The 24,261-nt window shown below is 43.6% G+C and overlaps 2 protein-coding genes across 7 annotated transcripts in view; both read right to left on the bottom strand.

The window, feature by feature from the left end:
* ETV7 (ETS variant transcription factor 7) overlaps positions 1–6,480 on the bottom strand; it is a 49,697-nt gene extending 43,217 nt beyond the window's left edge. For all 5 annotated transcript variants that reach the window (XR_008382594.1, XM_053603492.1, XM_053603491.1 and 2 more), the window contains exons 1-2: positions 6,086–6,480; positions 4,199–4,334 (exon numbers count right to left, since the gene is read on the bottom strand). Coding sequence is in view for 4 of the 5 variants with exons in the window: in XM_053603492.1 (XP_053459467.1) it covers positions 4,199–4,301 (103 nt within the window). In the remaining variant the exon portion in view is untranslated. The remainder of the gene's footprint in view (positions 1–4,198; positions 4,335–6,085) is intronic.
* A 2,902-nt stretch (positions 6,481–9,382) lies between these two features.
* On the bottom strand, positions 9,383–23,485 carry PXT1 (peroxisomal testis enriched protein 1). Of its 2 annotated transcripts, XM_053602734.1 has the most exons (3): positions 23,317–23,485; positions 16,423–16,550; positions 9,383–10,637 (listed from the first exon to the last, which is right to left on the bottom strand). In XM_053602734.1, exons 1-3 carry the CDS (start codon positions 23,483–23,485, stop codon positions 10,533–10,535), a joined length of 402 nt encoding a protein of 133 aa, XP_053458709.1. In that variant the 3' UTR covers positions 9,383–10,532. The 2 variants fall into 2 exon arrangements, 1 of the variants encoding a protein (XP_053458709.1); XR_008382512.1 differs by lacking the exons at positions 9,383–10,637; positions 23,317–23,485 and adding an exon at positions 21,118–21,199 and having other exon boundaries at positions 16,422–16,550.
* Positions 23,486–24,261: the final 776 nt, after the last annotated feature.

Genomic DNA, 24,261 nt, shown 5'->3' with positions numbered 1-24,261 from the left:
CATAGCTCCTGACTCACCCCAGCCTTGGGCAGACCCCCTTGGCCATAGACCAGGGATGAGCAGTGAGAATCCTCTTTCATCTCCCCTTCCTTCCAGAGAAGCACCAACTCAAATCCCACTCCTTGGCTGGGCTCAGTGGCTCACACCTGTAATCCCACCACTTGAGAGGCCTAGGTGGGAGGATTGCCTGAGCTTACAGGTTTAAGACCAGCCTGAGCCAGAGCATGACCTCACCTCTAAAAATAGGCAGGCAATGAGGTGGCCTATAGTCCCAGCTACTTGGGAGGTTGAGGCAAGAGGATCGCTTGAGCCCAAGAGTTTCAGGTTGCTGTGAGCTAAGACGCCACAGCACTCTACCAAGGGTGACAAAGTGAGACTGTCTCCAAAAAAAAAAAAAAAAAAATCCCACTCCTTCACCCAGCTTACCTCTTGTCACTTGGCACAACCCACTTGTCCTCGGGGCAGCCTTGCTCCTGCTCTACAGCACAGCTTTGTTTGTTAGGCAAATAAACACAGAAGAGTGAGCTTGTGAGCCCCACATGGTGCTGACTCACAAAGCTAGGCAAGATTTGTTTTGTTTGTTAAGTTCCCGATGAGGCAAATCAGCCCCAATTATTATGATGGAGGCTGGAGGAGAAGGAGGGAACATGGTGGGTGACTGGGAATAAACGTCAGAGAGGTGCTCAGATCTGAAGATCCAGTTTCCAGACCTGTGGGAATAGGAGGTTGATACCTCCCCAGACATCTGAAAAGTCAAACCCTCATTTGACATCAGCAGTTTACTTATTTGGGATGTTCTTGACAGGAAAATGAGTCATTTAGCACACTTTATTTTTTAAAAACTGTTAGATATTTACTAAGGGCCAGAACTATGTTGTCTGAATACTTTCAGAAGTTCCAATAGATATGAGTCATGGAATCTAAGGGGAAAGATACAGAAGACAGTCTTGGGGCCCCACCATCAGCCACTGGCTCTCCCCACTGCACTCTATGCCAGCACCTGACTCTACCTTGGGGCTTTTTCTTGGCTACAGGAGCCCCCTCAGCCAGTATAGAGGGTAACTTGGAAATGCTAGTGAGTCAGCAACCCTGGAAGCAGCGCTCCCTGCATCAGGGATGGAGAGTAGTGGATAAAGCCCCAGCTTCCTCACCCCTTGGTCAAGCTAATTCAGGGTATGCTCTACACTGTCCCCAGTGATCACCATCGGGCTTGAGCTTCAGTTGCCTGCAGTGACTGGTCTGAATGAACATTGTTTTAGATTTTCTTCTCTTCTCTTTCTTCCCCTCTCCTCACCAGTATTTCAGGGTCTGCTTCTGGGGAAATCTAACCCAGACAATAGGACTAGTACTTCAGCTCTAATCTAGGGGAAAAAGAGGCCACAGTAGCCTGTACAACCAGGGAACAGGCTGCCCTAAGAAGGAGGAATTCCTGTCACTAGACGTGGGCAAGACCTGGTGACCATCTCAGAGGAGTTCTGCATAGGTTGGAACTCATGTCCTTGATCAAGATCTCTAGTCTATCATTCGCTCATTTGACAAATATTTAGTGAGCTCCTATGCTTGAGGAGTTTGACCCTATGTGGAAATATGATTTCCCAGTGCTCCAAGGAGACTTATAGATCTTGTATTCAAACTTCATTATTAGGAAGTGTTTCTTAGAAGTCATGTTAAATTTTCTATCCTTAGATCTTTAGTTAATAGACAGGTATGTATCTTAAAATATATTAAGTTGTTCTTTTTTATTGTTTTCTAACCAAGATTCAGAGGAAAAAAGAACTCCAGAAGTCTTTTCTCAAAGTATCTGAAAGGGTAATCATGCCCTTAAACTTCTACAGTATTATCAATTCTTACCCACTCCCTGTCCCAGATCTGATTCCTCCATCACCTCCTAGACTTACCTTCAACCTCACACCATCCCCGCCACATGCCGAATGAACACACAACTGGGTCCCCATGACAAACTTACGGACAAAAAAAATGCACTCATTTTTTTCTGAGACAGAGTCTCACTCTGTGGCCCTCAGTAGAGTGCTGTTGGGTCACACTTGGGCTTAAGTGATCCTCTTGCCTCAGCCTCCCAAGTAGCTGGGACTACAGGTGCCCACCACAACACCTGGTTATTTTTTAGAGATGAGGTCTCGCTCTTGCTCAGGCTGGTCTCAAACTCGTGAGTTCAGGCAATCCACCTACTGGCCTCCCAAGTGCTGGTATTACAGGCATGAGCCACCACACCAGGCCTAGAAAATGCACTCTTCAAAAAATTAAAAGGCTTGCAGATTTGTATTTACCAAGGTGATGACTAAACTTTCTAAATCCTCACTTCTCCTATACCCTCTCACCAAGTAACCTTGAGCTAGGCACCCAGTGGAAGGGAGGAAACTGAAAGTTACATAATCTAGGGCAAAACATGGCCTCCTGGGCCTTGATTTCCTTATTTGGAAAAAAAAAGGGAGTTATATGCCACAACAACAAGAGTCTGTACCAGCACAGACTTTGTAGGACTTGGTGACAGAAGCAACAGACGGTCCTTGTAGAATTCCCCAGACCCTCCCCAAGTGGAGCTGGGGCTTCCATCCACCACTGCCCTGTGGCACTAGGCCATCCTCCACACTCATCTCCCTCCAGAGACTGCTCCTGCTCAAGTCAGTCCCAACTTCCCTGTAACCGTGGAAAGACAGGCTCTGTTCCCCATTAAAAGGTTGCCAGGCCAGGCGGCGCCTGGGCTCAAAGGAGTAGGGCACTCACCCCATATGCCGGAGGTGGTGGGTTCAAACCCAGCCCCGGCCAAAAACTGCAAAAAAAAAAAAAAAGGTTGCCAGGCTGTGGATGGCAGAGGTATGTGGGTGCCAGCAGGCTCTTCCCAAGGCCATATTTTGCTCAACTCTTAGCTCAGTCCTATCAGTGGCTCAATTAAGCAGGGTGTGGCTAGGAAATCAGTAGGGTGTGAGGTGAGTAAAACAGAGTTCCAGGCACCGGGCCAGCTGGGCAGGAAATGTCCAAGAGAATTCATGTGGTATATAGTTGTGCCTACAACTCAATGTGCCTACCCACAGTTGCCCCAAAACTCCCAACTAGATCAAAGATCCCAGTCAACCAGCTGCCCATCTGATGATTTCCCTGGCTTGGGAAGTACATTTTTAAATCTCTTAGGTTACCAAGGTCTGGCTTTAGCATCCATCAAAAGCCTGTGTGCTCTTGAGCAGTCACTTAGCTTTTCTGCCTCTCAGCTTTGCCACTTGAAACATAGGCATAAATACACTAATTTACAGCCTGTTCTGTGGTTGTAAGTTTCCTCAGGTAAGAGCTTATTTAGGAAAAGAAAACGAAGATACGGCAAATATGTTTCCCATGCTTTTCCCTGGGTAGATTTGACTATTCTATATATTTTTCTTATACTTCTTTGCCATTGCCCAATTTCCAAAAATAAGCATGTCAATTTTATAACCATAAAAATTAATGATTTAAAAGAGGGTTCTAAATACATAAACATACCCAGTTTAGCCTCATCTGGTTTCCTCACTGGCAATGTCCCCAATTCTTTGTTTTAGGTTGGCAGGGACCTCAATGGCTCATTTGATCCTGACCCTCATCTTACCAGTGAGGAAACTGTCTGCCCCTCACACGTGGCCATGTCAACTATATACCTTCTCTGACTTCCTCACCAAGGAAAAGTTAAAGAAAACGTAGGAAAGAAATAGCAAACAGAGGGAAGGTAATTCTTTAAACAAAAAAAGTCTGTGTATCACATTTATGTCCCTTAAAACATTTAGCTTTTCTATTTGCGACAACACATATGAATCTGAAAGACATTATGCTAAATTAAATAAGCGAGGCACAGAAGGACAAATACCACATGTTCTCACTTACGTGTAGAATCAAATACAATAGAACTTACAGAGGCAGAGAGTAGAACAGTGGTTATCAGACGCAGGGAGTGGGGACACTGGGGAGATGTTAGTCAAAGGATACAGAGTTGCAATTAGAGAGGAAGAATAAATGAAATGTATTGCAGGTGATGGATACATTAATTAGCTTGATTCAGTCAGTCTACACTATAAATAAATATGTGGTATATATATGTGGTATAAATATATATCATAACATCACTTTGTATCCCATAAATACAGACACTCATAATGTATAATTTTCACTTAAAAGTTAATTTTAAAAATCAGCTTTCCTCCTCCCATCTACTTACGGAGTCGTCCTGGCAGCTTGCAGATGCCCGCCTCACCCAGCAGGTTCAGTTGAGCTTCATGTCTGGCTTGGACCTGGGTGCCTTGGAGTGGCGTGGCTGCCATGAGGCTAACAGGAGAACCAGTCAATGCTCCCTCCTAGAGACAGGAAAAACCAGGACAGTCAAAGAAGAGTATCTTGGTGAAAGCTCAGCCATCTTTAAATTATTAAGAAGTTTTGGGGAGAGAAAGAGCGTTCATTTCTGCCAAAAGACTGCATCAACCTTAAAGATAACCTTAACCATATATATCTTCAACTTGGTACCATCAATGTCTTGTTACAGAGTGGATCCTTGATAAATTTCATCCTTTTGAGTCAAGCTTTCTGTGCATGTCCCTAACTCTACCAGAGTGATCCCTGCTAAGACTTGACTTGAAAGACTGAAATCTGAGGGCCTATACTCATTGAAACCTTGGTGAGAGACCCCAGGTTAAAATGCCTTTAATCAGAAATAAACAAGCAAATATTATTTTCAAAAGAGAAAAAGAAAGGATAAATTTCTGAACCCCAAGGTCTCAGCAAGAGAAGTTTGTATCTTTACAATTTTACAAAGAGCAAAGACCCCAGAGGTGATTTGGTTCATCTTTCAGGGTAAGAGAATTTTTAAAGTGACAAGATTTTATGGAAACAGGGTCTCATGCCCAGCCACAGTCTGCCATACCATGGAAAGGAAAAGTAAAACCAGTTCCAACAAGAGTCATTTTTCATTCTAGCGTCTTCAAGAGCTTTATATTCAGTCTGAAGACAGCAATCTTCAGAGAAAGATCTTTGGAGCTGGAGCTGGCAAAGCAAACCCCAGAAGACTTGGCTGCCACAAAAGGTGATTCAACACCTTTTTGGGTAGCTCCCATTTCAGTTCTGGCTGGCCCTTCCTTCCTGACCCATCGGTGCTGTTCCCCAGGTTACCTTTCTCCTGGGAGGGAGAAAGGGGAGTTCCTTGCTGGAGAAGGGGCTCAAGGCCAGAGACTTTGCCTAGGATTTGCAGGAGGCTCCTTGTCTACTCCTCTGTTCTCTTCCAAGAAAGAGGAAAGGGGAATTCCCGGGCTGTAACTGCCTGGGAAATGTCAGCCAGGAAGCTGCTGAGGGTCAGACCTCTGGGTTTCAGCAAGAAGGTCAGGCAGGGTCTGATACATGGTTATGGGTCATGGACAGAGATGAGTGTAGAAAGGGCATGGTTTCAACTTCCCTGATGTAAACACAAAAAAGAAAAAGAAAGAAAGGATGCAGAGGTGGGACTGGTCCCAGCTCCAAGGGAAGTTCCAAAGCTCCTGGGGAAAGCCACAAGTGGGGAGGGTCTGCCAAGGGAGGTGGGGCCCCTGCATAAGTGCATTTGCCGCTGTGGGGACCTGACTTATGCAGAAACTTCCAGGGATCTCACAACTGGTTGGGATAGGGGTGATGATCAGGTAAGAAGCCCACAGAAAGTATCTGCAGGCACTGTGTCTGATGCCTTCCAAGTTCCAGGTGGACACCTGGGTGGGGACTGGGTGTTATATACGACTTGGAACTTGGAAGACATCAGACCACCTCCCCGCAATAACCACCCCCCTATTCTGACCACTTCCCCACCTCCCTGCTCTGACCATCTCCATGCTGCGGCCACCTCCCCAATCTGACCACTTGCCTGCAATATCCACCACCCTGATCTGAGTCAGGGTGACCTGTGTCTGGAAGTAGTGGGGTAGGTTGGTGAGGAATGGATAGTGAGGTTTAGGAATGTGATGGAAAGTGAGGTTCCAACCAGGAAAAAAAGTCTGATAAATCGTATTTGGAAATTGAGGTGCTGGAGAGAGAATAGGGGGCAGATGGTATCCTGAGCGCACTGCGTGTTCAGCCACTGGGGTCTTACCTGGAGGTGAGGGAATCACCCGGCTTTCTGTTGTGTGCTCCCCTGGCTGTAGCTGCCGGGGCCCTAGACCTGCGCCCTGTGAGACCTCCTCCCGCAAACCCCTAGCCTGACCCTGAGAACTGGCAGGTTGAGTGGGAGGAAATCTCTTTCGAGAAGCGCCAGGGCGTGTGTGCTCCGGTCCCTGCGAGCAGGTGGTGCGATGCACTAGGTAATCGCTATCCTTCCAGGAAACGAAAATGAAAGAGAGGGATGCGGCTTCCACTCCCGCCCCTGCCGTCTACCCGAGCTCTGGAGAGCGCAGCCGCCAGGCGATGCTCGCTCGCCAGCCCGGGAGGGGTGGGTGCTGCAAGCATCTTCCGGTGACACCAGCAGCCTGGCCTTGGCTCCAGGGGAACAGAAGTGGGATTCTGCGGGATCTGAGAAACCAGGTAAACACTGGTCCTGAGCTGACTAGACAGGCCAACTTCAGGTCGCCCCTATGCGCAGATGGATGGGAGGATTCCCTCCATGGGGTCTCCCCGGACCAGGTGCCTCTCCCCTTAGGAGTGGGGTCCCCACAGTCCCCATCTGTAACGCTACGGTCAGGGAGACTGTGGTACTCCTCTTGCATCAGTGGCCCCTATTGATGCTTCTCCCAGGCATCTGGCTGCTCCAGGAGTGGTGCCCTCTCATCCATCACCATGTTCACCTGCCTCCTCTCCCCCTGCTTGAGAGGAAGCTGAGCGAAGTTGTAAACACAAAAGCAAACCAACATATGCCAAATATATTAACAACGTTCTGCTGAAAATCTGAGGGTGTAGGCACAGTTATAAGAAAAGTTTAGGGGCGGCGCCTGTGGCTCAGTCGGTAAGGCGCCGGCCCCATATACCGAGGGTGGCGGGTTCAAGCCCGCCCCGGCCAAACTGCAACCAAAAAAAATAGCCGGGCGTTGTGGCGGGCGCCTGTAGTCCCGGAGGCTGAGGCAAGAGAATCGCTTACACCCAGGAGTTGGAGGTTGCTGTGAGCTATGTGATGCCATGGCACTCTACCTAGGGCCATAAAGTGAGACTCTGTCTCTACAAAAAAAAAAAAAGAAAGAAAAAGATGCTCAGACTAATTATCTTAAATGTGCAAATTAAAGTTTTTCTGAGATATCTTTTTTTACCCACAAATTTCACAAAAAATTAAAAGTTTAATACATAATCTGCTGGAGAGGTTGAGAGGAACATGCATTCCACTGGGAATACAAAGTGGTGCCATCTCACCAAGGATCTCACCAAGTTACAAATGCATTTACCCTTGACCCAGCAATCACCAGAAAAGTATTCAACAAATATCCAAAATATATATGGTTACTTATTTCACCATGGTTTATAATAGCAAATGATTAGAAATAACTCAGCTGTTCATAAGATGGAGCTAATGAAATAAATTATGGTTATCAATACATCCATTTTAACAGAATATTGTGCAGAATGTGATGACACTATGGACCACAGCAAGCTCTCCAAGAGGCAGTACAGCATAGCAGTTAAGAATCTGGACTCAGGACAGCCCACCCAGCTTGGAATGTCAGCCATGTCATTCCTGCCCTTAGGCCTTTGAGCATGTTAGTACACTTAATCTACTGCCTCTCTAAATTAACTACTGTCTCAGTTTTCTTAATGGTAAAATAAAGCTAATAATAATACCTATCTCATAAGGTTGTTATAAATGAGTTAACATTTGTAAAACACCTAGAATAGTGCCTGATCATCATGCTAAACAAAAAAATCAAGGTACAATATAATGTGTATTACATGATTCATTCATTATGTGTGTAACTAGTATTTAACGAAGAAACTCTAGAAGAATACATAAATAATATGCGATTTTAATTCAGGATAGAAAATAAAAGACAAGCTTTTCACTATAAGCATATATATAAAAATCTCATTTTGTCAGTCTCACTTTATCTCACCCTGGGTAGAGTGCTATGGCATCACAGCTCACAGCAACCTCAAACTCTTGGGTTTAACGGATTCTCTTGCCTCAGCCTCCCAAGTGGCTGGGACTACAGGCCCCCACCACAATGCCCGGCTATTTTTTTTTTTTTTTTTTTTGAGACAGGGTCTTCCTCCTGCTCAGGCTGGTCTCCAACTCCAGAGCTCAGGTGATCCACCCACCTGGGTCTCTGAAGTGCTGGGATTATAGGCGTGAGCCACTGCACCTGGCCTTTCTATATATTTTATTTTTATTGAGACAAAGTAGAGTGCAGTGACATCATAGCTCACAGCAATCTCCAACTCTTGGGCTCAAGTGATTCTCTTGCCTCAACCTCCCAAGTAGCTGGGACTATAGGTACCTGCCACACCACCGGTTTTTGTTTTTGTAGAAACAGGGGTCTCACTCTGGCTCATACTGGTCTCAAACTCCTGAGCTCAGGGCAATCCACCTGCCTCAGCCTCCCAGAGTGCTAGAATTACAGGCATGAGCCACCACGCCCAGCCAGGCCTTTTTATATTGATTTTTTTTTTTTGAGTCTCATTCTGTTGCCTTGGGTAGAGTGGAGTGGTATCATCATAGCTCACTGCGACCTCAAACTCCTGGGCTCAAGTGATCCACCTGCCTCAGCCTACTAAGTAACTAACTTGCCCACCTAATTATTTTCTATTTTTTGTAGGGATTGTCTTGCTCAGGCTGGTCTCAAACTTCTAATCTCAAGTGATCCTCCTGCCTTGGCCTCCCAGAGTGCCAGGATTTCAGGTGTGAGTGACTACACCCTGCCTGTTTTGATCTTCAAACTAAAAAATAAATACCTATTCAAGGCCAGGCACAGGAGCCTCATGCCTGTTTTCTTAGCACTCAGGGAGGCCAAGGCTGGTAGACTGCCTGAGTGCAGGAGTTTGAAACGAGCCTGAGCAAGAGCTAGACTCCCATCCCTACTAAAAATAGAAAAATTAGTGGGGCTTGGTGACGGCTGCCTGTGGTCCCAGCTACTTGGGAGGCTGAGGCAAGAGAATCACTGGAGCCCAAAAGCTTGAGTTGCTGTGACACCACAGCAATCTAGCGTGGACAACAGAGACTGTCTCAAAAATAAGTATCTATTCAAAAGAATAAAAAATAAATAAAAAGGAAGAATCAGGTTCTCTTCTATGCCAGCCAAACATAACCTCAGTGATGATGGGGGCATCTCTTGACAAAGACTTAAAAAACGGGGATATTTTCCATCGGAAAGCAATGCTACTACGTATGACCAAAGTTCACAAACCAATATGAACAGGAATAAGTGTAATCCCTTTTTCACAAAAGAAATATGCACAGGTGTTTCATGCTTAATAACAATATTTATTTCATTAAAAAAAATTTTAAATAACATTTTTTCTATGAAGTCAAGATACAAAGAACTTTTAATTTGTAACAACAAACTTTCTTAATACTTGGAATTCTTTCAAAAGGAGGGAATTTGAGGTAGACTAAAAGGAAAAGAATAAAAGTGAAAGAACTCTGTAAGAGAGGACAGAAAAGAATGAGCAAAATAAATTCAACCAGCAAAGGGCCCACCAACCAATAATAGCAAAGCCATTTAGCAATAGGAAAATAGTTACACGTTTTTGCTTTGTGATGAATTCATAACTCATTTTGGTCTAGTACTTCTCTGGAAGGCAGGACTGTTGGCCAAAGACTATGCACTACTGATATTAAGCAGACAAGCCTAAAGGAAGATGGCCCAACAGTGAAAGATACCTTCCTGCAGGGTCAAATAATAATAAAAAGAAAATCCAGTTGGTTAAGGAAGATTGAAGGGGGTCACAGAGGAGTTAGAGAATAAAAATTTTAAAAAAAAAAGAAAAGAAAAAATAAGAAAAGAATCAAAACCTGAGAAATGTTTAGAAATACCCAGTATTGGTGGTGGTAATGGTAGTGGACATGGAACTGGGAATACAGATAATGGTAGTGGGCATGGAACTAGGAATACAGATGGGCCATGTTAGATTTGAGTTTGAGAGATAGTTTTCCTTCCATTTTCCAGGTACATAGGAGTTGGAATTGGAATTGGGGTTGCTAGAAGTAGGGAAGTGTGGCTGAGGAGAAGCTGGCACAGCAGATCTGGACATGAGTAACAAAAGTGGGGCCAGCAGGTCATTGGAAAGCATTGTACACCCAGGGAGAGGCCCAGGAGAAAATACCCATTTCTACGACCTCTCCTTTGATGAGGTTCTATTTCATTCATGGAAAGAAATGCTCAAGGCTTCCTGGGTTCCAAATTACTTCTTGGGCTTGGGCTACTACAATGAGGCACCACAGACATAGCTTGTTGCTCTGAACAAATGGTGAGTGAGTCTGCAGTTCTCCAACAAACAGGCAAAAACCAACAGTGATATACAAAAACAGAGGAAGATAGAGAAGGGTATCTTCCCATCTGTCTCAGTGGGATTCATGCTTTTTAGAGGTAGAAAGAAAATAGAACTTGACATTTATATTCCTTTTACAGCAAATGGTTATTCAAAAAAAAGCGCAGCAACATCTGAAGTCTTCTAAAGAAAAATATGATAAGACGAGCCAGTGCATTTCTGCCATCCTGCTGAAAATCCTGTTTAAAAAGAGAAAGAGGTTTAAAAAAAGTGATAGAATAATCCAAAGTTAGAAGTTAACACAAAAATAAAATATTAATTCAATTAACTCTGCAAATAAGCTTCATGGCTTGCTTTGTGAACTGTATGAGCTGAAGGAGAATCCCTAGGTTTGTTCCATATACCCATATCCTCCACATCACCTTAGAAGCTTTCTGCTGGACATACTTTCCCACCTTGACCATCAGCAAGTAGGGCATTATTTTCAGGGCTGATAACTTGTTTCTGGCTTCCCTGAACACTTTCCTAGTCCTCTCAAAGAAGCGTGACATTTGCTTTGGGGATAGAAGAATGGATAGGACTTACATGGGCCAAGAGGTGAAGTGAATATTAACAAAACTAGAGGTTACAAATTGCTCACCAGGTTTATGGAGCATTAAGTCAATGCCAATGTTTATGTAAACTTCAGGAAAAGGAGGCAGACACAAACGGTCTCCTTGTCCCTGCCCCCTCCAGTCTGTCCTCTACACAGCTGCCTCAGAGGACTGTTGAAATGTGTTCTGCTCAATGCTCTCCAATGGCTCCACTTTACTCATAAAAAGAAAAGTCTTTATGCTGTCCTCAAGGCCCCATGTAATCTGTCTACCATTGTATCACCACCTGACAGTATCTTTTACTTTCTTCCTCATTACCTTCAGGCACACTGGCCTCCTAGCTATTCTTCAAATATCTAGACACACACCTGCCTCAAGGTCTCCTGCCTCCAATCCTCCATCCCTGCCTGCCAAAGCTGGCTCTCCAATCTCTTTCAAGGTTTTGCTCCAGTCATCTTCTCAGTGAGGCCTTCCCTAGACATCTCTACTGCAAATTGCACGCCCCCTCCAAACACTCTTCAGCCCCTCTACTTGTTTTATTTTTCTCCAAAACATTTGTCACTATCTGATAAACTACATACCTCACTTGATAATTTTTGCTTGTCTCTCATATACACTAACTATGTGAGATCAGGGATCTTGTCTCTTTAGATCACTGCCTTATCTCCAATACTTAAACAGAGCCTCACATACAGCAGGTGCTCAATAAATGCTAGTTGAATAAATGAACGAACAGATGTATGATAAACCATTAGCAGCAGGCTAAGGAATTTAGACTTTTTCCTGTTAGTAACTAGAAATTATTAAAGGATTTTTCCCTTTTTATAGTTGATATCATTTAGAAAAACTGAATGAATTTCATTCCAGCATGGCAGACAAGAAAGTCAGATGCACATATATTTAAATTCCACTCAGAAGCTGAATAAACCTAAGATAATGTACGTATCAAACTCTCTGAAATTCAACTGCTTCTCTTGAAATACTTATGATAATGATTTACAGGACTATTGGGAGAATTAAATAAAACATGTAAAAGTGTCTCAAAGAGTACCTGGAAGAAATTATTTAATATACATTACTTTCCCTCTCCACCTTCTAACAAATTAAGAAATTCTCTATGCATTTCTGTATCAGTCAGAGTACCAAAGGAGACAGATGCACACCCAAATTAGGCTAATTTGGTCTATTTAGACTATGGAAATATCTAACAAAGGGAAGATAGTGGGAAACCATAAGGAATAGCACAGCACTCCTGTTTGGTAACAACAGTATGTCACCACTCCTAGGCCTATAGGGTCATAGAGGAAACAGTTTCCAGAACCCAGAAGGAGAGAATCTTGTGAAGAAAAATTTCAAAGGCACATTTAAGCCCCTGAAAGTAGTAAGAAGCTTACTTTATTATTTTTTGTTTTTTGAGACAGAGTCTCACTGCATCGCCCTGGGTAGAGTGCTATGGTGTCACAGCTCACAGCAACCTCAAACTCCTGGACTTAAATGATTCTCTTGCCTCAGCCTCCCAAATAGCTGGAACCACAGGCTCCTGCCACAACGCCAGGCTATTTTTTGGTTGTAGTTGTCACTGTTGTTTGACAGGCCTGGGCTGGATTCCAACCTGCCAGCTCCAGTGTATGTGGCTGACGCCCTAGTGGCTGCAACCAGGTACTTGAACCAAAGCCCCACACAACTAAATGGCAAAATAGAATATATTATTCTGAGAAACACAGAACGTTTTTGAAAACACAGAACGCAGCAGCACCCGTAGCTCAGTAGGGAGGGTGCCGGCCACATACACGCAGGCTGGCGGGTTTAAACCCAGCCCCGGCTAGCTAAAACAACAATGACAACTGCTACAACAACAAAAAATAGCCGGGCGCTGTGGTGGGCGCCTGTAGTCCCAGCTACTTGGGAGGCTGAAGCAATTCTCTTGCTTCAGAAGAAGCACACAAGAGAATTGCTTCAGCCCAAGAGTTTGAGGTTGCTCTGAGGTGTGACGCCATGTCACTCTACTGAGGACAACAGAGCAAGACTGTCTCAAAAGAAAAAAACACAGAGTGCTTGCTTAAGTAAAAAGAACAAGAGAGCAAGAAATGTGGCAACTCAAGAACAATGGGTTCAGCAGACAAAAATGTAACTTGAGGAGCTCTTCGCTAGGTAGTTCCAAAAGCAAGAATAGAATTTTCTATAAATATATCCACAGCAGGAAAGTGGTCTAGAGAAACAATGTGACTACTTGACTAAACAAAGTATGAAAGGTAAATAAACCATGACTACATGTGAAAGAAATGTGCTATGCCAGATTTGAAATTCTGTTAAAATTATTTTAAACAATGTCTTTTTTTTTTTTTTGGCTGGGGCTGGGTTTGAACCCGCCACCTCTGGCATATGGGATCGGCGCCCTACTCCTTGAGCCACAGGCGCTGCCCATGTTAAAATTATTTTGAAGCAGCAAAGGCTTCACCAATTTAGAAACAAACTTAGGGGGAATTTTTTTTTTTTTTTTTTAATTTGGCCGGGGCTGGGTTTGAACCCACCACCTCCGGCATATGGGACCGGCGCCCTACCCGCTGAGCCACAGGTGCTGTGGTTTATGTAAAGGTATTTTGGAATGCAACTTTGTAGTACAGGACAAGGTATATTTAAAAGTCTATATCAAAGCCAGATTTGTAAAATGCTGCAAGAAAAGCTGGGTCAGGCATAAGGATAGATTCAGATCAATGGAATACCTTTGAGAGTCCAGAAATAAACCTCACATTTACAGTCAATTGATTTTTAACAAGGGTGCCAAGACAAACCATAGAGAAAGAACAGTATTTTCAACAAATGGTGTTGGGACAACTGGGTACTCACATCAAAAAAATGAAGATGGATTCAACCAAAATGTATATAAAAATTAACTCCAAATGGGTCAAAGACCTAAATTTAACAGCTAAAATTAGAAGGCTTTTAAAAGTATAAATCTTCTAAGTATAAATCTTCATGACCTTGGATTAGGCAATCATTTCTTAGATATGACACAAAAAGCACTAGCAACAAAAGAAAAAAAACAGATAAATTGAACTTGTTCAAAACTTAAAATTTAAACTTTAAAACTTTGTGTACTTCAAAGAACACAATCAAGAAAGTGAAAGGACAACCTATAGATTTCAAAAAAAATTTGCAAATCATATATCTGATAATGAACTGACATCTAGAATATTAAAGGTACGCCTACAACTCAATGATAAAAAAGATAAGCCAGTTAAAGAAAAAAACGTGGACAAAGGACATGAATGAACATTTCTCCAAAGACATAAATAAATGACCAATAAGCACACGGAAAGATACACATTGGGGTGGCGCCTGTGGCTCAAGGAGTAGGGCGCCTGTCCCATATGCTGGAGGTGGCGGGTTCAAACCCAGCCCCGGCCAAAAACCACAAAAAAAAAAAAAAAAAAAAGAAAGAAAGATACACATTGGCCATCAGGGAAAAACAAATCAAAACCACAATGAGGTACTACTTCACACTGGCTAGAAGAGCTAGAATCAAAATGACAGTTAATAACAAATGTTATGAAGGAAGTAAAGAAACTGGAACCCTTACACACTGCTAGTATGCCACAATGTAAAATGGTACAACCAGTTTTCTAAACAGTCTGAAAGGTTCTCAAAATATGAAATTAGAGTTGCCATTATTACCTAGCAATTCCATTCCTCATTATGTACCCAAAAGAATTAAAAACACATGTCTATACAAAAACTTATACACATGGCTTGGTGCCCATAGCACAGTGGTTATGGCACCAGCCACATAAACTGAGGGTGGCAGGTTCGAACCCATCCCAGGCCAGCTAAAAACAGCAATGACTACTGCAACAAAAATAGCCAGGCATTGTGGTGGGCGCCTGTAGTCCCCAGCTACTTGACAAGAGAATCACTTAAACCCAAGCGTTTGAGGTTGCTGTGAGCTATGACGCCACTCTACCAAGGGTAACATAGTGAGACTGTCTCAAAACAAACAAACAAAAAAAAAAACAACTTATACGCAATTGTTCATACCATTATTACTTATACGCAATTGTTCATACCATCATTATTCATAATAGCCAAAAAGTGAAAATAAGCCCAATGTCCATCCACTGTTGAATAAACAAAACTTAGTATATACATACAAAGGATATTCAGCCATAAAAAGAAATGAAGTACTAATGCACATTACGACGCATGAAACCTTGAAAAAACAGTGTGTTAGTAATTGAAAGAAGTCAAACTCAAAAAGCTCCATATTATTTTATGTCCAGAATAAGCAAATCTGTAAAGACAGAAAGTAGACTGGTTCAGTGGTGCCCATAGCTCAGTGGGTAGGGCGCTGACCACAACACCTGGCTATCATGGCCCACAACAAGAACTAAAACAATGACAACTGCAACAACAACAACAACAAAAAATAGCTGGGCGCCTGTAGTCCCAGCTACTTGGGAGGCTGAGGCAAGAGAATTGCTTAAGCCCAAGAGTTTGAGATCTCTGTGAGCTGTGACACCATAAACGTGAAATATTCATTCATGTCCTTTGCCCATATTTTTTTTTTTGTCTACTCAGGGCAACAAAGTGAGACTATCTCAAAAAAACAAAAAAAAAACAAAAAAAACAAATAGCCGGGCGTTGTGGTGGGCAGCCTCCCAGCTGCTCGGGAGGCTGAGGCAAGAGAATGGCGTAAGCCCAAAAGTTAGAGGTTGCTGTGAGCCGTGTGACGCCACGGCAGTCTACCCGAGGGTGGTACAGTGAGACTCTGTCTCTACAAAAAAAAAGGAAGAAAGAAAGAAGGTTCAGCGGCTAGGGCGCCAGCCACATACACCAGAGCTGGTGGGTTCAAAACCAGCCTGGGCCTGCCAAACAACGACAACTACAACCAAAAAATAGCCGGGCATTGTGGCGGGCGCCTGTAGTCCTAACTACTCGGGAGGCTGAGGCAAGAAAATCGCTTAAGCTCAGTAGTTTGAGGTTGCTGTGAGCTGTAACGCCATGGCACTCTACCCAGGTCAACAGCTTGGGACTGTCTCGAAAAAGAAAAAGAAAAAAGGGAGAGAGGGATGGAGGTGAGAAGGGAGGAAGGGAGAAAGGGAGGGAGTGAAGTAGACTGGTAGAAGCCAGGCTTTATACTCTTGCTGTTCCCTCTGCCTAGAACACTTTACCTCCAGTGCTCCATGGCTAGCTCCTTCATTTCCACTACTGTGCTCAAGGATCACCTCCACAGAGACGCCTTCCCTTACCACCTATCCAAAGTCACTGTCCATCACTCAGCTTTACAACTTTTAAATCTAACATTTGGTAAACCAGGTAGTATTAATCCATGAGTTCTGGTAATTGCTGAGCATCCCAGCCACTTGGCAGCCACTGTTCTGTTTCTTCTTTCCTCCCACCTGGCAGGCCCTTGCTGAGAAAAATGAAGTCTCACCTCTTGCACCATTAGATGATCGATGCTGTCCCCAATGTGTCTCAGCTGCATGGCCAACTTCTGGACTACTTCCTCCTGGTGATGCTTCTGAGCGTTATTCTCCTGGGGCTTAGGAGGTAGACTGTGATCTGCACTGACATGAGTTCAAAAGAGATTAACTCCATTTAACTGTAAAATTACCACTAGTTACTAAAAAACTGTCTTAGATGACGAGTAAGTTGAAGTCCAGTCATTGTAATATTCATCAAAAAGCATAGCCTAAAAATAAGATAAAGATAAATTTAAAAAAACAAAAATTGGAATAGATCAGCTCTCCCCAACAGAAATATAATTCAAGCCACATATGTAATTTTTAATTTCCTAGCAGTGAAATTAGGTAAAAGTAATTTGAGTAATTTATTTAAGCCAATATACCCAAAATATTATTAAATTTTAATAAATAATATAGAATTTTTATTTTAAGACAGAGGTCTCACTCTGTTGCCCTCTGTAGTGTCCTAGCGTCACAGTTCACAGCAACCTCAAACTCTTGGGCTTAAGCAATTCTCTTGCCTCAGCCTTCCAAGTAGCTGAGACTATAGGCACTCGCCACAATGCCCCACTATTTTTTGGTTGTAGTTGTCATTGTTTGGCAGGCCCGGGCTGGATTCAAACCCACCAGCTCTGGTGTATGTGGCTGGCGTCCTAGCCACTAAGCTATAGGCGTAGAGCAAATATGGAATTATTTAAAAATTTTTTTGAGATAGTCTCACTTTGTTGCTCTTGGTAGAGTGCCATGGTGTCATAGCTCACAGCAATCTCAAACTCTTGGACTCAAGCAACCCTCTTGCCTCAGTCTTCTAAGTAGCTGGGACTACAGGCCCCTGCCACAATGCCCAGCTATTTTTACAGACAGAGTCTCGCTCTTGCTCAGAGTGGTCTCCAACTCCTGAGTTCAGGCAATCCACCCACCTCAGCCTCCCAGTGTGCTAGGATTATAGGTGTAAGCCCCCGTGCCCAGCCTAGTTTTTGTTTTGTTTTGAGACAGAGTCTCACTCTGTCACCCCTAGTAGAGTGCAGTGGCATCACAACTCACAGCAACCTCAAACTCTTGGCCTTAAGCAATTCTCTTGCCTCAGTCTCTCAAGTAGCTGGGACTATAGGTGCCCACCACAAGGCCCAGCTAATTTTTGTTGCAGTTGTCATTGTTTTTTAACAGGCCTGGGCCAGGTTCGAAAGCACCAGCTTTGGTGTATGTAGCCAGCACCCTAACCACTGAGCTATGGGTACCAAAACCCAGACTATAATTTTTAATAATATATTTTACACTTGGGCGGCGCCTGTGGCTCAGTCGGTAAGGCGCCGGCCCCATATACCGAGGGTGGCGGGTTCAAACCCGGCCCCGGCCAAAGTGCAACCAAAAAAAAATAGCCGGGCGTTGTGGCGGGCGCCTGTAGTCCCAGCTACTCGGGAGGCTGAGGCTGGAGAATCGCTTGGGCCCAGGAGTTGGAGGTTGTTGTGAGCCGTGTGAGGCCACGGCACTCTACCGAGGGCCAGAAAGTGAGACTCTGTCTCTACAAAAAAAAAAATATATATATTTTACACTTAAAGAAATTGTACCGGGGCAGCGCCTGTGGCTCAAAGGAGTAGGGCGCCAGTCCCATATGCCGGAGGTGGCGGGTTCAAACCCAGCCCCGGCCAAAAACTGCAAAAAAAAAAAAAAAAAAAAGGTAAAGAAATTGTACCTAAGTCTTTGAAATCTAGAGTTTATTTTATACTTATAGCACATCTCAAGTGCTAACTTTTCTCTGGAAAACCCTAATCTGTAGTTAGATTCCATGAAGTTGATAATTAAAGAAGTAGAGTCGCATATCCAAGTTGTTTCAAACATACTTAAAAGTTTTCCAACAATTAAAAAATAAAAAAATTAAAATTAAAATAAAAAAAAGTTTTCCAACAATTAAATCAAGTATCAGTTTTTACATTTAATTAAAATTAAACTTGAATTCGGTTCCTCAATTGCACTAGCCACACTTCAACTGCTCCATAACCTAATGTGGTTAGTAGCTATTGCATGTATTATAGAGGACTAGATACTTAAAATTTTTTAAAAACAGATTATCCTGGCTTAGCACCTGTGGCTCAAGCGGCTAAGGCACCAGCCATATACACCTGAGCTGGTGGGTTCGAATTCAGCCTGGGGCCTGGCAAACAACAATGATGGCTGCAACCAAAAAACAGCTAGGGGTTATGGCAGGCTCCTGTAGTCCCAGCTACTTGGAAGGCTGAGGCAAGAGAATCACTTCAACCGAAGAGTTTGAGGTTGCTGTAAGCTGTGAAGCTATGGCACTCTATGGATGGTGACATAGTGAGATTCTCTCAAAAAAAAAAAAAAATTACTTTCTATAAAATGCCTTTTGAGCCTTCCAAAATCACATTTTGGTATAACCATTGATTATCTTTCTTATGTAAAACAGAGATGATACACATAGATAGGTGTATTTTTAATGTATGTTATAGATGTATATTGATATATATTAGATATTCTCATCTATTGGGTATGTACTGACTTTAACATAATCATTGTAGATAAAGTACATTGAGATACTCTACAAGTACTTGGAATGAAAAGAAAAAAAATTGTTGGGGTGGCGCCTGTGGCTCAGTGAGTAGGGCGCCAGCCCCATATACCGAGGATAGCGGGTTCAAACCCGGCCTCGGCCAAACTGCAACCAAAAAATAGCCAGGCGTTGTGGCGGGCGCCTAGAGTCCCAGCTGCTCAGAGGCTGAGAAAAGAGAAGAGAATCGTGTAAGCCCAAAAGCTGGAGGTTGCTGTGAGCCGTGTGACGTCATCGCACTCTACTGAGGGCGGCAAAGTAAGACTGTCTCTCCAAAAAAAACCAAACAAACAAAGAAAAAACTGTCGACTCGGCACCCAGAGTGGCAGGTTCAAAGCGGTCCTGGGCCAGCTAAAACAACAACTACAACAAAAAATAGCCAGGCAGGGTGTTGAGGCAGGCACCTGTAGTCCCAGCTACTTGGGAGGCTGAGGCAAGAGAATTGCTTGAGCCAAAGACTTCAAGGTTGCTGTGAGCTGTGACGCCATAGCACTCTACCAAGGACGACAGAGTGAGACTGTCTCAAAATTAAAAACAACAACAAAAAAAACTGTCTTCTGAGACAGGGGAAATCAATGGATGTACAGTGGAAATGGATGAGATGGGCAATCATTGGAAGGGGAGGCTCTCAGCTCTCCCTTGAACCACACTCTCTCCCTGCCTACAACCTACAGGTCTCAAGCCCAGAGTTGCCTTTTGGCCAAAGCCTTCTTTGATCTCCCTGTTAGATGCAATTCTGCATTATGGTATCTGCAACTCTTTTTGGTACTTATCACATTATATTTAATATGTATATGTGTAATTAACTACCTGCTTCCTTTACCAGAACTATGCTCCACGAGGAGGACGGACGGGGATAGTCACTGTTTTTGCCTACCATTGTCACCCCTGTACCTATTTAGCACACTGCCCAGAATATTGTAGGTCCTAGTATTTTTCGAATCAAAGAAATGAAAAGAGGGTGGCGCCTGTGGCTCAAGGAGTAGGGCGCCAGTCCCATATGCCGGAGGTGGTGGGTTCAAACCTAGCCCCGGCCAAAAAAAAAAAAAAAAAACAAAGAAATGAAAAGAAGGCGGTGCCTGTGGCTCAGTCGGTAGGGCGCCGGCCCCATATACCGAGGATGGCGGGTTCAAACCCGGCCCCGGCCAAACTGCAACCAAAAAATAGCCGGGCGTTGTGGCGGGCGCCTGTAGTCCCGGCTACTTGGGAGGCTGAGGCAAGAGAATCGCTTACGCCCAGTTGCTGTGAGCTGTGTGAGGCCACGGCACTCTACCGAGGGCCATAAAGTGAGACTCTGTCTCTACAAAGAAAAAACAAAAAAAAGAAAAGAAAAGAAAACGTACACGTATCGAAGAAGTTGGTCAGCCTTAAAAGCAAATTAAAGGGGAAAAAAAAAAGCAAAAGAAGCATCTAAACACTCTGAAAGGGGCCGGGCTCACCGGTGGCCTCAGGCCTGTAATCCCAGCACTTTGGAGGCCGAGGTGGGCGGATGGTCTGAGCCAGAGGGAGACCTCGTCTCTAGGGCGCTGTGGCGGGCGCCTGTAGTCCCACCTACTTGGGAGGCTGAGGCAAGAGAATCGCTTGAGCCTAAGAGTTGGAGGTTGCTGTGAGCTGTGACGGCACAGCACTCTACTACCCAGGGCGACAGCTTGAGACTATCTCAAAAAAAAAAAAAAATCACTACATTTTGTCCTTTATCAAATCAAGTCATCCCCTTATAATGGTGGGCAGGACCTCCTTTATCTTTTACTCATGTTTGTTTCCCTTAAATGAAGTATCAGGATGGTTGCCCCCGACTGCCCATGACCTATCCACCCCTCAACTCTTCTAAGAAAGTGGCTTTAAATAGTGCAGTGTATTCTTCCCCAAAGTAACAGAGGATGAATCTAGGCTTCACGGAGTCACTTTCCAGCCAGTTGAATGGCTTGTGATTTCCATTTTCAGTGTGTGTCACAGCCCGGGGCAAACGCCACTGAGGGGAAAGGTGAAACTCCTCAATAATCAGTTTCCTCAAAAGAGTTTTCCTTTGGGACGTACCTAAAGATTTTCTTTTTGTTTTAAGGTTCCGCGGTTTAAAAAAAAAAAAACCCTCCCGTACCTTAGCTGGGCAGGAAAGCTCGGCGACACGACCCGCTCTCTGTTCCAGCCACTGGCGTTCTGTAGTAGGAAAAGCGCGCGCTGGGGTTCTTCTGTAGGGTCACGTGGACGACTGTGGCCAATGGGGAGCTCACACCGCGCCGCGGCCTCCAGAGACTGAACTGCGCCGGCAGCTGCGCATGCGTAGCTTTTTCCTGGCCGGTAGCGGGATGTGGGAGGCCGGGGAGCCGGGAGCTGCTGAAGCAGTTAATACAGCCCAGCGTAATTCTGTTCGTGCTTCGTTGCTCCCGCGTTCTTCACGCCGTATTAACAATTCCCTGCCCCTCTCACACCGCTCCCTCTGTCCGCGCATCCCTCATTTCTTAAGCAATATCATAAAATACAAGCGGAGACGCACACTAGTGCCTGAACATCCGGGCAACCTAACTGCCCCGAGACGGTAAAGGTGAAGGGAGGAAATGGGAGGCCCCTCTAAGTGGGGATCCCCTGTTACTGTTTGGCAGTCCGGCGCACACTAGTGGCCCACCAAACTAAAACACGGGTATGATTTTACGTACGGTGTACTGCAAAACGAGACTGGTAGGCAAACATGTAGATGATTAGGTGTGGACTGTTATTCTATAAATCAAAAGTAGTAGCTTCACTCTCCACCTAGCCCCAGCTTCTAAAATGGAACTGTAATCAGAAAAGCCTTTGAGGGGGTAGCGCCCACAGGGCACCTCAAAAGATTACGATTAGCTTCACAGGAACCTCTGAGGATCGCGTGGTAGAGGGAGTGTAGAAACATTGAGAAAAGTTTAGAATAAAGTATATTAAGTTCTAGAATAGTGGTGATGATTGCCCAACTTTGTATTCTAAAAACCATTGTATGCTGAATTTTTAAAAGTATGGGCCAGTGTGGTGTGAGACCCTGTCTCTACAAAACAGAAAAATTAGCTGAACGGTGGTGATCCTACCTGCCTCTGTAGTCCCAGCTACTTGGGAGGCTGAGGCAGGAGTATTGCTTGAGCCCAGGAGATCAAGGTTGCAGTGAACTATGATGCCACTGCCCTCCATCCTGGGTGACAGTGATACCCTCTCTCTTAAAAAAAAAAAATGTTCTTTTAAAGTGTGTTAACTTTATAGCGTACAAATTATATCTCCATTTAAAACAAAAGATGTAAGTTATAGAAGGTGTTCGTAGGTGATAGAATCTCAGGCTTTGAGAAATTATTGCTGAAGCTTGCACAAATAAAAAAATTTAAAATTTTAGTCAGTTGAGTCTTTCCTAAAAAATGAATACCGTATCTGGTGTGTTGGCAAGCAATTATCAGGATGCTTGAAATTTTCACTCTCTGCAGCATGTAATTATTTTCAAATTAAATGATAGTTTGAAATTAATGCTAATTCAGGTATCTAGCATATTTTTAATCTAAAAGCCTAAGACTCCATAAATTTAATCTCAACTGTTCTTCAAAATATAAGACTTTAATTTTACAGCATTTTGCAACATTTAAGAACTACACATTTGGCTTTGCGCCTGTGAAACTGTGGTTACAGCACCAGCCACATACAACCAAAGTTGGGTTTAAACCCAGCCTGGGCCAGCTAAAACAACAATGACAACTGCAACCAAAAAATAGCTGGGCATTGTGGCAGGTGCCTGTAGTCCCAGCTACTTGGGAGGCTGAGGCAAGAGAATTGCTCAAGCCCAAGAGTTTGAGGTTGCTGTGAGTTGTGATGCCAGGGCACTCTATTGAGGGCAACGTAGTAGGACTCTGTCTCAAAAAAAAAAAAAAAGAAAGAACCACACATTTTTGCAAACAAATTTTCAAATTTACCTTTCCTTCATGTTGTCTCCTGTGTTGGCAAAATCAAGAAGGAACCTAATCTAAATGTTCTCTACTTTAGCAATGCAAACATTCATCAGGTCAGGTTATAAGACAAATTTTTATTAAAAGATAAGTATCATCTATTTTAGCTCATTTGGGATGGTTTTAATTGGTTGTTACACCAGTGATTCAGGGCTAATAGAAACTAAGAGATTTAATACCATGAAACAAAATGAGTTTTAGATTTTTACCACCTACAAAGTTAGATTTACCACTATCTTCTTACAGTTAATTTTTAAATATTTAGTGCCTAATTTTATGTATTTAATATCAAGAAAAATAAAGCTGAGTAGGATATTTATCTTAGTTTAATCCAAATAAGATCTTACCTGGGTTCCTTGACATGGCTGGAACTGGCTGGGAGCTGACAAGTTGGGTCATGTATGCCTCCTGAAAACTGTATTTTACCCACAGCGATTTGTAACAATTTGTTACTTTGGGTGTTGGATTCAGAACTTCTTTAGGATCATAAACAATACCATCATGTTTCTTCTTCATGTTTTTTCCCTGTTGAAAAGTATATTTTCAGAGAATTTTCCTCATATCTCAGTAGATAATTTGGTATATTAGATGAATATTGATGTTTTAACAACACCAGAAGCCTTTTATTCCATATATAAAATGATTATGTATTTGGGCAGAAGTGATCTGTAAGGTCTTTTTCCATTTAGTTAAACACCTTTCTAGGCTGCTTGGTCTTTAGATCTGCTATACCACCCCACATCCTCAACTCTCCTTAGTTTTCCATCATCTTTCAATAACCACATTCTATTGAGGAAAGAGTCTAAATTGGTATACACAGAAAAAGAGAGACAAATCAGTGTAACCAGACAAAAAAATAGATCAAAACCTAGAAAAATGGGAAGGAGTAGAGGTGAATACAGGGAGATTGTCCTAATGTCCTCTGTGTGTATTTCCTCCCCAGAACCATTGTTATAGTATGGCTTTAATTGTCCATCTATACAGACAGTCCATTTCTACAAACACTGATGGTTATTCTTCTGCTTCCTCCCCTTTTACCCCTAAAATGGTATTACCAATCCAATAAGATGAAGAATTCAATTAAGAATTTCATTGTTGGGCAGCACCTGTGGCTCAGTGAGTGGGGCACCGACCCCATATACTGAGGGTGGTGGGATCAAACCCGACCTGGGCCAAACTGCAACAAAAAATAGCCAGGCGTTGTGGCCAGCGCCTGTGGTCCCAGCTACTGGGGAGGCTGAGGCAGGAGAATCGCCTAGGCCCAGGAGCTGGAGGTTGCTGTGAGCTGAGAT

The sequence above is a fragment of the Nycticebus coucang genome, chromosome 9 (assembly GCF_027406575.1).
Source record: "Nycticebus coucang isolate mNycCou1 chromosome 9, mNycCou1.pri, whole genome shotgun sequence".
NCBI classification, from domain to species: domain Eukaryota; kingdom Metazoa; phylum Chordata; class Mammalia; order Primates; family Lorisidae; genus Nycticebus; species Nycticebus coucang.
Note: the sequence above shows the minus strand (reverse complement) of the source record. Positions and strands in the feature narration are given on the sequence as shown.